The 14,772-nt window shown below is 54.2% G+C and overlaps 1 protein-coding gene across 1 annotated transcript in view; it reads left to right on the top strand.

Moving 5' to 3' along the window:
* Nucleotides 1–5,209: 5,209 nt before the first annotated feature.
* LOC148219428 (uncharacterized) overlaps nt 5,210–14,772 on the top strand; it is a gene marked incomplete at its 5' end in the record, with an annotated part of 211,961 nt that continues 202,398 nt past the window's right edge. The window contains 2 exon segments of the mRNA XM_088157680.1: nt 5,210–6,301; nt 6,304–6,385. Coding sequence (XP_088013806.1) covers nt 5,210–6,301; nt 6,304–6,385 — 1,174 coding nt within the window.

The following is a 14,772-nucleotide window of genomic DNA, read 5'->3' as shown; positions in this document are numbered from 1 at the left end:
TTGGTGGTCAGGGGCACATAGAGAGGGGGTCCCAGGGGGTGAAGGGATCCCAGACTCCCTAAATCCCCCCCTAAACGCCCCCTGTCCCCAGAGAGGGGTCCCAGCTCCCCCTAAACCCCCCCTCATCCTCCCTGTCCCCACAGAGGGTCCCTGTCCCCACAGAGGGTCCCTGTCCCCACAGAGGTCGCGGCCATGGCGGTGCAGGAGCCCTGCCCCAACCACACCATCTACATCAACAACCTCAACGAGAAGATCAAGAAGGATGGTGAGGGGGGGCTGGGGGGGTCTGTCCCCAGTGTTTTTTGGGGGGGATTTTGGGGTCTGGGGGGGTTTGACCCCAAAGTTTGGGGATGGGGAAGGTTTGACCCTAAAATGTGGGATTTTGGAGGGTTTGACACCTCAGGGTTTGGAATCTGGGGGTTTTTGACCCCAGAATTTGGGGATCAGGGGGTTTTAACCCCAAATTTTGGAATCGAGGGGTTGGACACCCCAAATATTTCCAACTCAAGAGTTTGGGGATTGGGGGGTTTGATCCCAAAGTTTGGGATCTGGGGGGGTTTGATCCTAAAATTTGGGGTCATGGGTGTTTTACACCTCAGGATTTGGGGATCAGGGGGTTTTTTGACACCCCAGGATTTGGGAATTGGGGGTTTTGATGCCGGGATTTGGGATTTGGGGGGGTTTGACACCCCAGGGTTTGGGGTGGAGGTTGAGATCAAAACAATTCCCTGGAAACAGTGGCGGGGTCGGGAACGGGATTGGGAACAAGGTAGGGATTGGGAATGGGATGAGGAATGGGAAGGGGAACTGGATTGGGATTGGGAATGGGATCAGGAATGGGAATGAGAAGGGGAACAGGAACAGGATTTGGGAATGGGAGCAGGACTCAGAATGGGAATGAGACTGGGAACAGGAATGGGATTGGGATTAGGATTGGGAATGGGACTGGCAATGGGATCAGGAATGGGAACGAGATTGGGATTGGGAATGGGATCGGGAAGGGGATCAGGAAAAGGAACAGGTTTATGATTGGGAATGGGATCAGGTTTGGGAATGGGAAGGGGAAAGGGAAAAGGGAACATGACTGGGAAAGGGATCAGGAATGGGAATGGGAACAGAAATGAGATTGGGATTGGGAACAGGAATGGGATCGGGAAAGGGAAGGGGAACAGGGTCGAGATGATAAAGATGTGAAATAAATGGGTGTGCTGGCTGGGAAATCTCAAATTCATGAACCAAAACCAGTAGAGTGAGGAACATCTTTGCTTGACTGGGAACTGGAATTCCAGACCCTGGCAGTGTGAGCCATGCAGGACCATCCAGACTGGGATCATGGGGGCTGGGATGACATGGACTGGGATCCTCCAGACTGGGACTGCACAGACTGGGACCAGATGGATCAGGTCCAAACAGACTGGGATTGTACAGACTGGGATCACATGGACTGGGATTGGACAAACTGGGATCACATGGGCTGGGATTGTACAGACTGGGATCACATGGACTGGGATTGTACAGACTGGGATCACATGCACTGGGATTGTACAGACTGGGATCACATGGACTGGCATTGTACAGACTGGGATCACGTGGACTGGGACCATATGGACCGGGATGGCTGCACCAGAACGATGGGAACCGAGGCTGTCCCGCCCCACCCAGGGGTCCCTCCCAGTCCTGCCCTGTCCTGTGCGGGGGCGCAGCCAAAACTCCCCGGAGTGAACGCGGAGATCCCGGAGCGCTGCCGGTGTCGGTCTCTGTCCCGGTGCTGGTCTGGGTCTCAGTCTTGGTCCTACAGCGGTTCCAGTCCTGGTGCCAGTGCTGGTTCTGGTTTCAGTCTCAGTCTTGGTCACAGGTTTGGTCTTGGTCTCAGTCTCGAAGTGGTTCTGGTCGCAGTGTTGGTACTGGTGCCATTGTTGGTCCCGGAGTGCTCCCAGTGCCAATCCCAGTCTCCATTCTGGTACCGGTGCCATTCTTGGTGCTGGTTCTGGTGCTGCTCTCAGTCTCAATCCTGGAGTTCTCCCAGTGCCAGTGGCAGTCGCAGAGCAGTCCTGGAGCGCTCCTGGTGCTGATTCCAGTGGCGGTGTTGGTCTCAGTTTTGGTCCCAGTGCCAGTTCTAGGACTGGTCTCAGTCTTAGTCCCAGTATTATTTCCAGTTCTGCAGCACCACTGGTCTCAGTTCTGGTGTCGGTTCCATTCCCAGTCTTGGTCTTGCTCTCCATTCTGCTTTAGGTCTCATTCTAGGGGCTGGTGTCAGTTCTAGCACTGGTCTTGGTCTCAGTCTCGGAGCAGTTCCGGTCCAGTGCTGGTAGCGGTGCTGGTGTTGGTCCTGGAGTGCTCCCAGTGCCAATCCCAGACTCAGGTCCCGTCCCACAGCGGTGCCAGTCTCGGTGCTGGTTCTGGTGCTGCTCTCAGTCTCAGTCCCGGCTGGTGCTGGTCCCAGAGCAGTCCTGGAGCGCTCCTGGTGTCAGTCCCAGTGTTGGTGGTGGTCTCAGTCTTGGTCCCAGTGCCAGTTCAGCTTTTGGTTTCTGTTTCGGTTCTCAGTCTTGGTGCCAGTCCTAGTTCCAGTTCTGGAGGGGTGCTGGTCTCAGTTATGGTGTCAGTTCTGTTCTTAGTCTTGATCTCGGTCTCCATTCTGATTTCGGTCTCATTCTTGGATCTGGTGCCAGTTCTAGTGCCAGGTCTTGGTCTTGGTCCCAAAGATTTCTGGTCCATTTAGGTGATTTTATACCAACCTGGGAAGATTAGGTTTGGATTCTAGGCCCTGTTAGACAATGCAAAGCTCATTTCTATGATTTTACAACCCTTTTTGTGGATTTGAGGCCCCTTTAGCTGATTTATGCCGTACCTGGTGGGTTTAGGCTGCATTTCAGGCGCTTTCTGGCTGATTTTAGGCCAAACCAGAACCTTTGAAAACCGCGCGGCCCCTTGGCCCCGCCCCTTCCCCTCACAGTTCCCGCCCTTTCCTTGACCCCGCCCCTTTCCCCTCACAGTTCCCGCCCTTTCCTTGACCCCGCCCCTTTCCCCTCACAGTTCCCGCCCTTTCCTTGACCCCGCCCCTTTTCCCTCACAGTTCCCGCCCTTTCCTTGACCCCGCCCCTTTCCCCTCACAGTTCCCGCCCTTTCCTTGCCCCATCCCCTCCCAGTTCGGGGCTCGGAACGGGAGAGGAGGAGGAGGGAAGGAGGAAGAGGCGGAGCGGCAGCAGGAAGCAGGAGCAGAGAAGGAGCGAATCAAGCGCGCGACCCCGGAGCTCCCTGAACTCGCAGCCCCCCGGGACCATCGCCCCCCATCCCGCAGGTGCCCGGGGAGGGGGAGCTCGCCCCAAATATCCCGGGGTATCCCTGGGTTTGGGGTTTTTTTTGGGGGGGATGTTTGGATGTTGCAGAGCTGCAGAGGCGCAGATGGCCCTCGGGGGGACATCGGGGGGTCCCCGGGAGTGTTTTTGGGAGTCCCGGTGGGTGCCGGCAGAGCCCCGGCGGGGCCCGGGGGGATGCGGGTCCCCCCGCGGTGGGGGTTGGGCTTCCCGGGCCGGGCCCTGCGAGCTGTGCCGGGGCCAGGTGGGGAGCGCGCGGGAGCGGCGGGATCGGCGGGGGGACACCGGTTTGGGGGAGCCCCGGGAGAGCCGCGGCTTCCCTGAGCGGGAGCCCAGAGACAGGAGAGCCCCAGAAGGGCAAAGCGGGGAGCCCGAGAGGGGGGGACCCCTGGGATTGCCGGGACCCCGGCGGGGGGTGCTGGGGCTGGAGGGGCGGCATGGCCGGGAAAGGGGTTCGGGGGTGCGGGAGCCGGGAGTGGCTGCTCCCAGTGTGAGCCCAGTTGCTCCCACTATGAGCCCAGTTGCTTCCAGTGTGAGCCCAGTTGCTCCCCCCATGTGGTTCCTGTTTCCTCGGCACTCCCAGGATGGGCTCAGTCACTCCCAGGCATTCCTGATTATGATAGAATTTGCCCCCAGCACGGTCCCTGTTGCTCCCTGTCCCTCCCACTTTCCACCACTGTGTTCCCAGTTCTCCCAGTTGCCCCTAGCACAGTCTCTGCCACTCCCGTTTTTATCCCAGTATGAGTCCAGTATGATGCCAGTCTCAGACAGCAGGGTCCCAGTCACTCACACTTCCCCCAGTTGCCCCAGCATGATCCCAGTTTTCCCCCAGCACATTCTCAGTCGCTCCCAGTTAGGTCCCAGTCACCAGCCCTATGGTTTCAGACATTCCCAGTATATCCCAGTTGCCCTGAACAATCTCGTAGTCCTTCCCAGACACTCCCAGTTACCTCAGTGTGGTTCACTTGCCCCAAGTTTGTTCCCAGTTACTACTAGAATACTCCCAGTTCCTCACAGCGTGCTTTGTGTATTTTTTTGGGCAGGGGGGATGTTTGGAGAATGCAGAGCTCCAAATCTGATCAGAAAATGCTCCACGGGGGACATTGGGGGGTCCCGGTGGCGGCTGCTGGAAGAGGCACCCTGGAGGAGCAGAGCCCTGTGTCCCCCAGCACCCCAAAGTGGGGAGCCCAGAGAGGGGGGAGCACCGGGATTTTGGAACCCTCAACAGCCTGGAGAGGGGCAGGGGGGACTCCTTGGACCCCCTGCACCCCAAAATAGAGAATAAGGGGAGAAGGGACCCCAAAAACCCCCAGCATCCCTAAATGGGGAGAGGGAAGAGGGGGGAGCTTTTTGGATTGCTGGGACTCCCAGCAGCCTGGGGAGGGCGGGGACCGAGTAGATGGGGGACCCCCAATACAAGCGTGACCCCCAGCAGCTGAGACAGGGGGGAACCCCCAAACACCAAAGGGGAGGGACCATTCCCAGGGACTCGTGGGAGGCATTTTCAGGGCTGAATGTTGGTGTTTGGGAGGTTTTTATGGACCCCAGATGCCCGGGGACTTCTAGAGATGGAGTTGGGCAGCAGGAACCTGCAACACAACGCGCACATCCCTTGTTTTTCCCCAAACCAGGATTTCCCATTCCCAACCCTTGGCCCGATGGAGGAGGAGGAGGCTGCGAGGAAGAGGAAGATGCCCCAGGAGCCGCAGGCAGGTGAGGAGGAAGTCAGTGTCCCTTTCCCCCTCTGTCCTGCTCCATCTCCCAGCCCAGCACGGCCCCCGGCTGCAGGACAACCCCGCTGCTGACACCGTCCTGCCGGGGACGCGCTGGGGGGATCTCCTTCCCCTTCCCTCTGGCACGGAGGCAAATCCCATCCTCTTCTTGTCCTTCCTGCCCCAGACAAGGAGCTGAGCACGGAGAGCAGGGAGGACAAATCCCCGCGGCAGAACCTCGTGGAAGAGGCCGTTTGGAGCGGCTCCACGGCACAGGAATGCAACGGGGAGGAAAAGCCACGGAGATCCCGCACGAGGAGGGGCTGCAAACGCAGATGGCGGGGATCTGAGGAGGAAAGCCCCAGCCTGGGCCGGGGGGGCAGCTGGAGATGGAGCCAGAGCTCGGAGCTGGTGGTCCATGAGCAGATTGGTGATGGGGAGAAGCCCCACAAGTGCTCAGAGTGTGGGATGAGCTTCAGAAGGAGGAGCCGCCTGATCTACCACCAGAGGATCCACACTGGGGAACGACCCTACGAGTGTGGGCAGTGTGGGCATAGATTCAGCCTGAGATCTCACCTGACCCAGCACCAGAGGATCCACACTGGGGAGAGGCCCTACGAGTGTGGGGAGTGTGGGAAGGAATTCAGACTCAACTCCCTACTGATCTTGCACATGAGGATCCACACTGGGGAACGACCCTACGAGTGTGGGGAATGTGGGAAGGGATTCACAGTCAGCTCTGAATTGCTCTGGCACCAGACGATCCACACTGGGGAGAAGCCTCACAAATGTGAGGAGTGTGGGATCAGCTTCAGCCGGACCTCCAGCCTGATCCGCCACCACAGGACCCACACTGGGGAGAGGCCCTACAAGTGTGAGCAGTGTGGGAAGAGCTTCACTGAGCGTGCCAAATTGATCTGCCACCAGAACATCCACACTGGGGAAAGGCCATACCAGTGTGAGGAGTGTGGGAAGGACTTCAGGCAGCGTTCCCACCTGATCAGCCACCAAAGTGTCCACACTGGGGAGAGGCCCTACGAGTGTTCCAAGTGTGGGAAGAGGTTTCACTCCAGCTCACAACTCCACAAGCACTACCAGACACACACGGAGGAGAGGCCTTTCCAGTGCTTTGACTGCGGGAAGGGCTTCAGGCAAAACTCCCAGCTCATCATCCACCAGCGCATCCACTCTGGGGAGAGGCCCCACGAGTGTCCTGACTGCGGGAAGGGCTTCAGGGACAAATCCACCCTCGTCACCCACCGGCGAATCCACACTGGGGAGAGAGGCCCTACAAGTGTGAGGAATGTGGGAAGGGCTTCTGCCAGAGCTCAGCCTTGACCAAACACCAACGGAGGCACCGCTAAGGGAAGCCCTGTGAGTGCCCCGAGTGCGGGAAGAGCTTCGTGCTCTGCTCCAGCTCCATCCCCCACTGGAGGAGCCACATTGGGCAGAGCCCTGGTGACCCACCTTCCCTGGGATCCACACTGGGAAGACACCTGGCTGGTTATCCTTTTGTTCTGGCCTTCATTTTTGTCTCTTCTCCATCTCTTTCCACTCCAAAAGCCAAGAGGGATCAATCTGTCACCTCTAAACTTCTCAAATCCCACTGAAAACACCTCAATTTTAACCCAAAAGGGCTCAGTCCCACCTCCAAGTGCCTTGTTCCCTCCTCAAAACAACTCAATCCCCCAGGAACCTTACTGGATTCCACAGCCACCAGGGTGAGAAGGGGTTGGAAGGAGATTGGGAGAAGTGGGATCCAAATTTGGAGCACTGGGATTGGGATTGTGTGGGGCTGGCTGCCAAGGGATGGATTTGATAGTAAATAAAAGTTTCACAATTCCTGATTTCTGTCCCATTCACTTCCACAGTCAGTTGCAGTTCTGTTTCCAGTGGCACCTTCTCATCTGATTGTGTTTGTGTCCTCCTTTCTCTCCTGCCTCTCTCTGCCTGCTCTGTTTCTGTCTCAGGGTCTCCCTTGACCCAGGGCAGCTCCCACCAAAGACCCTCCCCTGATTTAATTCCCAGTGCAGGAGCTCCAACAGCCATGGGTGAAGTTAAGAAGGCTGGCAGTGAAATGTCCCTGTAAGATCTTGCTGCACTTGGCTTTTGGCCCCTTCTGAAGAGCTTTGCCTTCAAGGGCAGGAACATCTTTTCCTGGCTGGGAACTGGAATTCCAGACCCTGGCAGTGTGAGCCGTGCAGGACCATGCAGACTGGGATCATGGGGGCTGGGATGACATGGACTGGGATCCTCCAGACTGGGACTGCACAGACTGGGACCAGTTGGATCAGGGCCATCCAGCCTGGGATTGTACAGACTGGGATCACATGGGCTGGGATTGTACAAACTGGGATCACATGGGCTGGGATTGTACAAACTGGGATCACGTGGACTGGGATTGTACAGACTGGGATCACATGGACTGAGATTGTACAAACTGGGATCACATGGGCTGGGATTGTACAAACTGGGATCACGTGGACTGGGACCATATGGACCGGGATGGCTGCACCAGAACGATGGGAACCGAGGCTGTCCCGCCCCACCCAGGGGTCCCTCCCAGTCCTGCCCAGTCCCGTGCGGGGGCGCAGCCAAAACTCCCCGGAGTGAACGCGGAGATCCCGGAGCGCTGCCGGTGTCGGTCTCTGTCCCGGTGCTGGTCTGGGTCTCAGTCTCAGTCCTACAGCGGTGCCAGTCTCAGTGCCAGTGCCGGTTCTTGTTTCAGTCTTGGTCTTGGTCTAATTCGTGGAGTGGTCTGGGTCCCAGTGTTGGTGCTGGTGCCGGTGTTGATCCTGTTGTGCTCCCAGTGCCAATCTCAGCCTCAGGCCCGGTCCCAGAGAGGTGCCAGTCTCGGTGTTGGTGCCGATGTCAGTCTCAGTGCTTGTTCTGGTCCCACTCTGTCTCAGTCCCAGAGTTCTCACAGTGCCAGTGCTGGTACCAGAGCCGTTCTGGAGCCCTCCCAGTGCCGGTTCCTGTGTCAGTGTGAGCCTCAATTTTGGTTCCAGTGCCAGTTCTGGTGCTGGTCACAGTCTCGGTCTTGGTCCTAGTCCTAGTTCCAGTTCTGGAGTGATGCTGGTCTCAGTTCCGGTGTTGGATCTGTTCCCACTCTTGGTCTCGGTGTCCATTCTGATTTTGGTCTCATTCTTGGTGCTGATGCCATTTCTTGTGACAGTCTTGGTCCCAAAGATTTTAGGCCTATTTGGGTGATTTTTTACCGAACTGGGCAATTTTAGGCTGGATTTTTAGTTGTATTTTGAACTCAGGCCCAAGGGTATGGTTTTAGACTCCCTTTGTGTGGAGTTGAAGCCTCTTTGGGTGATTTTAGGCTAGATCTGATGAATTTAAGCTGGATTTGAGGCCCTTTTCTGGGTGATTTTAGGACAAACCAGGCCTTTTAGGTCCATGTGGGCCTTTGGCCCTGATCTTTTCCCTCACAGTTCCCGCCCTTTCCTTGGCCCCGCCCCTTTCTAGTCACAGCCCCGTCTATCTTTAGCCCCGCCCCTTTCTTTCCGACCGAGCCCATGTGTTCACCACGCCCCTTTCCCCTCCAAGCCCCGCCCATCTCAGGGCGCGTTCCTCTCGCGCATGCTCAGAACACTCGGAGGTGCCTTCCGGGCGCCGCCATCTTTGCTCCCTGTCTGCCTGCCCGGCTTCAGCATGTCCGAGAGCTACGGTGGGGCTGGGGGGATCTATAGGTGATCTATAGAGGCTCTATAGGGGATCTTTTGGGCAGTAGGGTGGCGTCTGAGGATTCCTATAGAGGATTTGTGCTTGCTAATAGAGAATTTGGGGTTTCTGAGGGGTCCCTTATGGGTGATTGATAGGTCTATACGACATCTATAGACTGCTGGTGGAGGTTTTACAGCCCTGGGGGATTCTGGGGGACTTGATAGGGGATTTAGGCTGGTCTATAGGGGATTTGGGCTGCTCTGGGGCTCCCTAAATGGGGTCTGGGAGGTTTATAGGGGATCTGTAGGGAACTGGGGATCTGTACATGGGATTTGTGTTTGTCTCTAGGGGATTTGGGGGACTCTGGGAGGTTCCTAAAAGGGGTCTGGGAGGTCTATAGGGAATCTATAGGGTCCAGGGGGGGTTTCAGGGTCTCTACAGGGGAATTTTGGGATTCTTAAAGGGAATTCTTGGGAATTTTGTGCTCTATCCAGGGAATTCTTGGGGTTCCTGTAGGGAATTCTGTGGCTCCTTTTGAGAATTTTTGGGAATTTTGGGGTCCTTAAAGGAAATGTGTCGGTCTCTTGGGAACTTTGGGCTCCCCATGAGGAAACGTTGGGGTAATTAAAGGGAATTTTGTAGTGTCTGTTGGGAATTTTTTGGCCTATTTTGAGAATTGTGGGGTCTTCACCGGGATTTTTTTAGAATTTTGGGTCCAAACATGGGACTTTTTAGGTCCCTATTGGGATGTCTTGAAATTATGGGGTCCTCCAATGGAATTTTGGAGGTTTCCCTAGAATTTTTTTGGGTTCCCTATTGTTATAATGATATTCTGTTTTTCCAATTTATCAAGTAGCAAGATTAAATGCAGCAGCAAATTTTTAATAGTAACAATTATAAATGTATACAATTAAAGTATTGGAGGTCAATACAATCAGAGTATTGAATCCATATATTTTAGGATAAGTAAAATTTGGCAGTAAGTAATTTAGTATAATTGAGGTTCATATAAAGCATGAGCAAAACCGACCAGGGAGGGGCCTCCCCAGCCGGGGATCCGGGGAGGGACTCGCCCCTCCTCACGTACCAAAGCATCAAGGCTAACAATCCCCCTTATATACTATATGCTACACAAGTGTCTGGAAAACTCCTCCTAGTTTCTATTCCTAAAGTCTGCGTCACTGTGTGTACGGAGCATGCTCTACTGATGGGTTAGGGGGTCTCTCATCCTTTTGAGGGTTTTATTTCTGATGAAGGCTCGTCGTCTTCATCAGTGACCGAGCTGTGACCTGCAGGTAGTGCATGCTCACTATGTGACTGAACAGATGTTTTCCATAAGACTCTAATTAAATCCCATGCCTGGAATCGTCTCATCTTGGCCCATTTCAAGGTTGAAACTCTATTTCTTGATGCTGCTTGTCAGACCATTGTCCTTCTACTATTCCATTCCAACATCCTTCTTCAACTCCCAACATCTGGAAGATGTCCTTTGCCCTGTCTCACCCATCTCCCCCCCTCTCACTCTGTAACAATGATATTCATCTAAATAAAGTTTGTTGATATAGTTACAATTTAAATAGCACGAATCACATTTATCACTCGGTTCAAGCAGAACACTGGAGGCAGTGATGACAGGGGGGACAAACAAGGGAAAGGTGTCTCTGATGCTGAGCAAACCTGGATGTGTTTCAGGAATGCAAAGGGCCAAGGGCTGAGCCCCAGCCCCTGGCAAGGCACATCCTGTCCCTCCCTCATTGCTCAGGGCTCTTCCCGGGCCACTGGGCTCTGGGCATGTGCAATGCCAAGGGCAGCACCATGGGGCGGCCCCTGCCAGGCTGCTGAGCAGGGACAAGGAGGCAATGAGGCCCCAGCACAGCAAGGCTCACTTGGCCCCTGCTGGCCTCAGGCCCAGGGCCAGCCTGCATGGCCCAAGTGCTGCAGGAGTTGGCTGTGTCAGGGCCTTTCAGCTGCTGCCCATCCCTGTGCCCTCTGCAGCCCAGGCTGTCCTACGGTGTCCATGCCCTGCGCCTCTGTCCCTGCAGGCTGTCGTCATCCCCCGGCTGCCCCACCTCGCTGGCCCCTTCCTTTGCTGACAGCTCTGCCTCCTGCCTGCCTCTGCCTGCCCACACAAAGCCTTGGGCTTGGTACCAAAAGGTTTAATTCAATTTTTACTCTGCCTGTGAATGTTTAGCACAAGAAGAAGGCATGCAGGGCCCGCTTTCCCAGCAGGGATTGTTGGAAGACAAGAAGGCATCTGGCTCAAGGGTGCAGTGATAGAAAAAGCAAGGAGTGAACCTGGGAACTTGGGGTGGGTTTTACAGAAATGGGCAAATTGTAATTCACATGTAGTCACTGAACATCAGCAACTCAGTTGTAGAATGATGTGTCCATGTAAGGTTAGGAGTTATCCCACAGTGGCCCTCAGGCCTGAATGAATGATGTCCTGCTTAGCATCCAATGAGTGTCAAGGAATCTTATTCTGGTATTTCGGAGATTTGGTGACAGTGGAGCCCCACAGAAGCAAGGAGTCAACTGTGACACCTTGGATCCTCATGGAACAACGGGTCCATGGTGACACTGCAGTACCAAGGAGACTGTTGTTGGCAGTATGAAAGCTCGTGGAACCAGAAGTCTGTTGTGACACAGCAAGGTGTCATGGAGCCAAGGGACCGTTGTGACACTGCAGATCCAAGGAGACCATTTGACTGAGGAACCTCATGGAATCAAGAGTCCATTGTTACACTGTTGAGCCCTGTGGAACCAAAGGGACCACAGTGACATTTTGGGGCCTCATGGAGTGATGGACACTATTCTGACACTTTGGGACCCACTGGAACAAGGGGCCATTACAGCATGGCAGGACCTCATGGAATCAAGGGCACTGCAGTGACACTGTAGATCTCCATGGGATGAAGGGTCCATTGTGACACCGTGGAACCAAGGGGACCCTTGTGACACTATGGGACACCATGGAACCAAAGGTGCATTGTGACACAGCAGGGCTTCATGATACCATGGAGGCCATTTTTACTCTTGGAGGCCTCGTGAAACCAAAGGGCCATGGTTGCACTTGAGAGCCTTGTGGAGCCAAGGGGACACAGTGACACTGTGGTGCTCAGTGAAAGCAATGGTCTGTGGTGACACTGCAAGGCTTTATGGAATCACAGGGATTATTGTGACACTACAGGTGATGCCTTGGAGTGGCTCCCTAGAACAGAGGCTAGACAAGGTTAAGAGAATAAAGTGGGTATTTATTAAAGGCCTTCAATAGATATGCCTTGGGCAGTCAAAAGCCTCCCAGAGGCTACACCCAAGATGGATGGTGGTCACAAGATTTTCAGACAGATACAATTTTCGTCCATTAACGTATCAGTGGATAATCTTTCAATTACAGCTTCAGGTAATGAAGCCATATTCCCCCGGTTTGCTCCCCCCTCACTTCAGTTTTGTTTATACTTTTCCAAGCCTGAGGCTGTAGGGTGTCCTTGAGTTTCAGAGGAATTGTTTTGTCTGACCAAAATGTGAAGAAAGTGAACTAACACTTTATATGGAGTTCAGAGTTATGCACTAATGCAGTATAGGATTTGAAAAATATGAAGGCTAAAATCTTAAGGCATCACAGGCCTCACTGAACCAAGGGGCCACCGTGACACTTTGTGGCACCATTGCACCAAGGAGTCCATTGTGACACTGCAAGGCCTCATGGAAGCAAGGAACCATTGTGACACTGTGGGGTCTTGTTGGGCCAAGTGGTCACTGTGTCACCGTGTGGCACCATTGCACCAGGGAGTCCATTGTGACACTGCAGGGCCCATGGAACTAAGGATTCACGACCAAGCATGCAGGACCTCATGGAACCAAAGGTCCATTGTGACATGGCGGGGCCTCATGGAATCCTGGAGGCCATGATGACACTTTGAGGCCTCGTTGAATCAAGGGGCTCTGCAGGACCTCACAAAACCAAGGAGACCCTTCTGACATTGTGAGTCCCCACAGAACCAAGGATCCATTGGGATCCTGTGGCACCAAGGAGACCCCTGTGACACTGCAAGGCCTCCTGGAAACAAGGGACCATTGTGACACTATGGAGCCCCATGGAAACAAGAGGCCAGTGTGACATTTGTGCCTCATGGAACCAAGGATCCAATATGACACAACCATTGTGACACTGCCAGGCCCCATGGATCCAAGGGAACAGGTAACAGGTCTGCTTGGTTTGGCCTGACTGGTGCCACTGCCCATGGCATGTCAAGGGGCTCTTCTCATGTGCCCCTGAAACACTGAGGCTCTGGGCTTTCCTTCAAATGGAAATAAACTGTTCTTCTCATTCAAGCATCCATGGCCAAAATGGGATTCCCCTTCCAAAATTCCAAATATCCAGGGATTTGTCCCAGACAAAAGCTGCCATTACAATGAAGTCTGGCTGCCCTTGTCTTCCTGAGGGCCAGCTCTCACCTGCCTTCAAACCCTGGGGCTCAGTGCTTTCTTTCCTATGGAAAAGAACCGTCTGTCCTGCACAGGCACTCATGGCCAAAATTTGCATTGTTCCTCCAAAATTCCAATTTGCAAGGGTTTCTCCCTGAAAAATGCTGCCTGGGCAGACGGGTCTGACTGGCCTTGGCTGCTGGTGGTCACTTCTCTTCTGCCCTGAAACACTGGGGCTCTGTGCTTTCCTTCTTATGGAAAAGAACCATCCTTCTTCTCCAGGTACCCATGGCCAAAATTGGGATTCTACCTCCAAAAGTTATATATCCAAAGATTGCTCCTACACAAAAGCTGCCATTACACACAGGTCTGGCTGGCCTTGGCCTCCTGAATGCTGGCTCTCACCTGCCTTCCAAACACAGGGGCTGAGTGCTTTCCTTTCTATGGAAAAGAACTTTGCCTTCTCCTCCAGGCAAAAAGGGCAGAAATTTGGATTCCACATTCAAATGTCCATATATGCAAGGGTTGCTGCAGGCAAACCTGCCAGGACAGACAGATCTGCCTGGCATTGGCTTCTGGTGGCTGCAATTCATCAGCCCCTGAAACATTTGGGCTCTGTGTTTTCCTTCCTGTGGAGTCCATGGTGACACTGTGGGGCCTCGTGGCACCAAGGACATCATTGTGGCCCTGCTGGGCCTCATGGTCCCAAGGCACCAGTGTGAAGCAGCAGGGCTGTGTGGAACCAAGAGGCCATTGTTGCATTCCAGGGCCTGGTGCAGCCCAAGGGCCCTTGTGATCCTGCAGGGCACCGTGGATCCATGGAGATCATTGTGGCATTGCAAGGCCCCATGGAATCATGGAGACCATTGTGACACTGTGGGGAACCAAAGGGCCATTGTGACCCTGCAGGGCCTCATGGAAGCCAGGGGCCATTGTGACACCTCAGAAGCAAGGAGAACATTGTGACATTACAGGGCCTTGTGAAACCAAGGGGACATGGAATGGGTCTGGATGGTTTGGCATCCTGGGGGCCACCTGACAGGTCCTGCAGGCCTTGGAACATTGAGTGCTGCCTCTCATCAGTCCCTAGAGAACTGGGGCCCTGTGCTTCCTTTCCTGTGGAAAGGAACCATCCATTTTTCTAGGTGTCCATGGCCCAAACTGATACTTCCCCTGAAAAATTCCCTATATTCAAGGGTTCTCCCAGACAAAAGCTGCCAGGACAGGATAGAGAGGTCTGGCTGTCCTTGGCCTCTGGTGGTCACCTCTCATCTCAAGGAAGTCCTGAGGAAAGTATTTGAACAGGTTTGACTGCTGAAACATGAAGGAGTTTCTCCCTCTCTGAAAAGCTCAGATGCTCTTCTGATGATATGTGTCCTTTTTCTCTCATTGTGTATGATGCATGAAATAACTTCTTCAGCTAAATAATATTATTCTTATCACTCTAGCAGTGTTATCTGACACAAAACACTTCCTCTACATGTGATTGCAGGTCACCTGTATGAGCAAACACCAAAAGGAATCCAGCAGGATTCCATCACCTCTGAAACTGAAACTGGAGGTGGTGCCCACAGCAGCCCTGGGGCTCTGTGCCCCATGGCCTCCCAGCTGGGCAGCCTCTGCCAGCTCCTGCAGAGCCTGTGGCACCT

This window comes from Sturnus vulgaris, unplaced genomic scaffold (assembly GCF_052056855.1).
Source record: "Sturnus vulgaris isolate bStuVul1 unplaced genomic scaffold, bStuVul1.hap1 Scaffold_141, whole genome shotgun sequence".
Taxonomy (NCBI): domain Eukaryota; kingdom Metazoa; phylum Chordata; class Aves; order Passeriformes; family Sturnidae; genus Sturnus; species Sturnus vulgaris.
The sequence above is the reverse complement of the archived record's forward strand: the minus strand, read 5'-3'. Positions and strand labels throughout refer to the sequence as shown.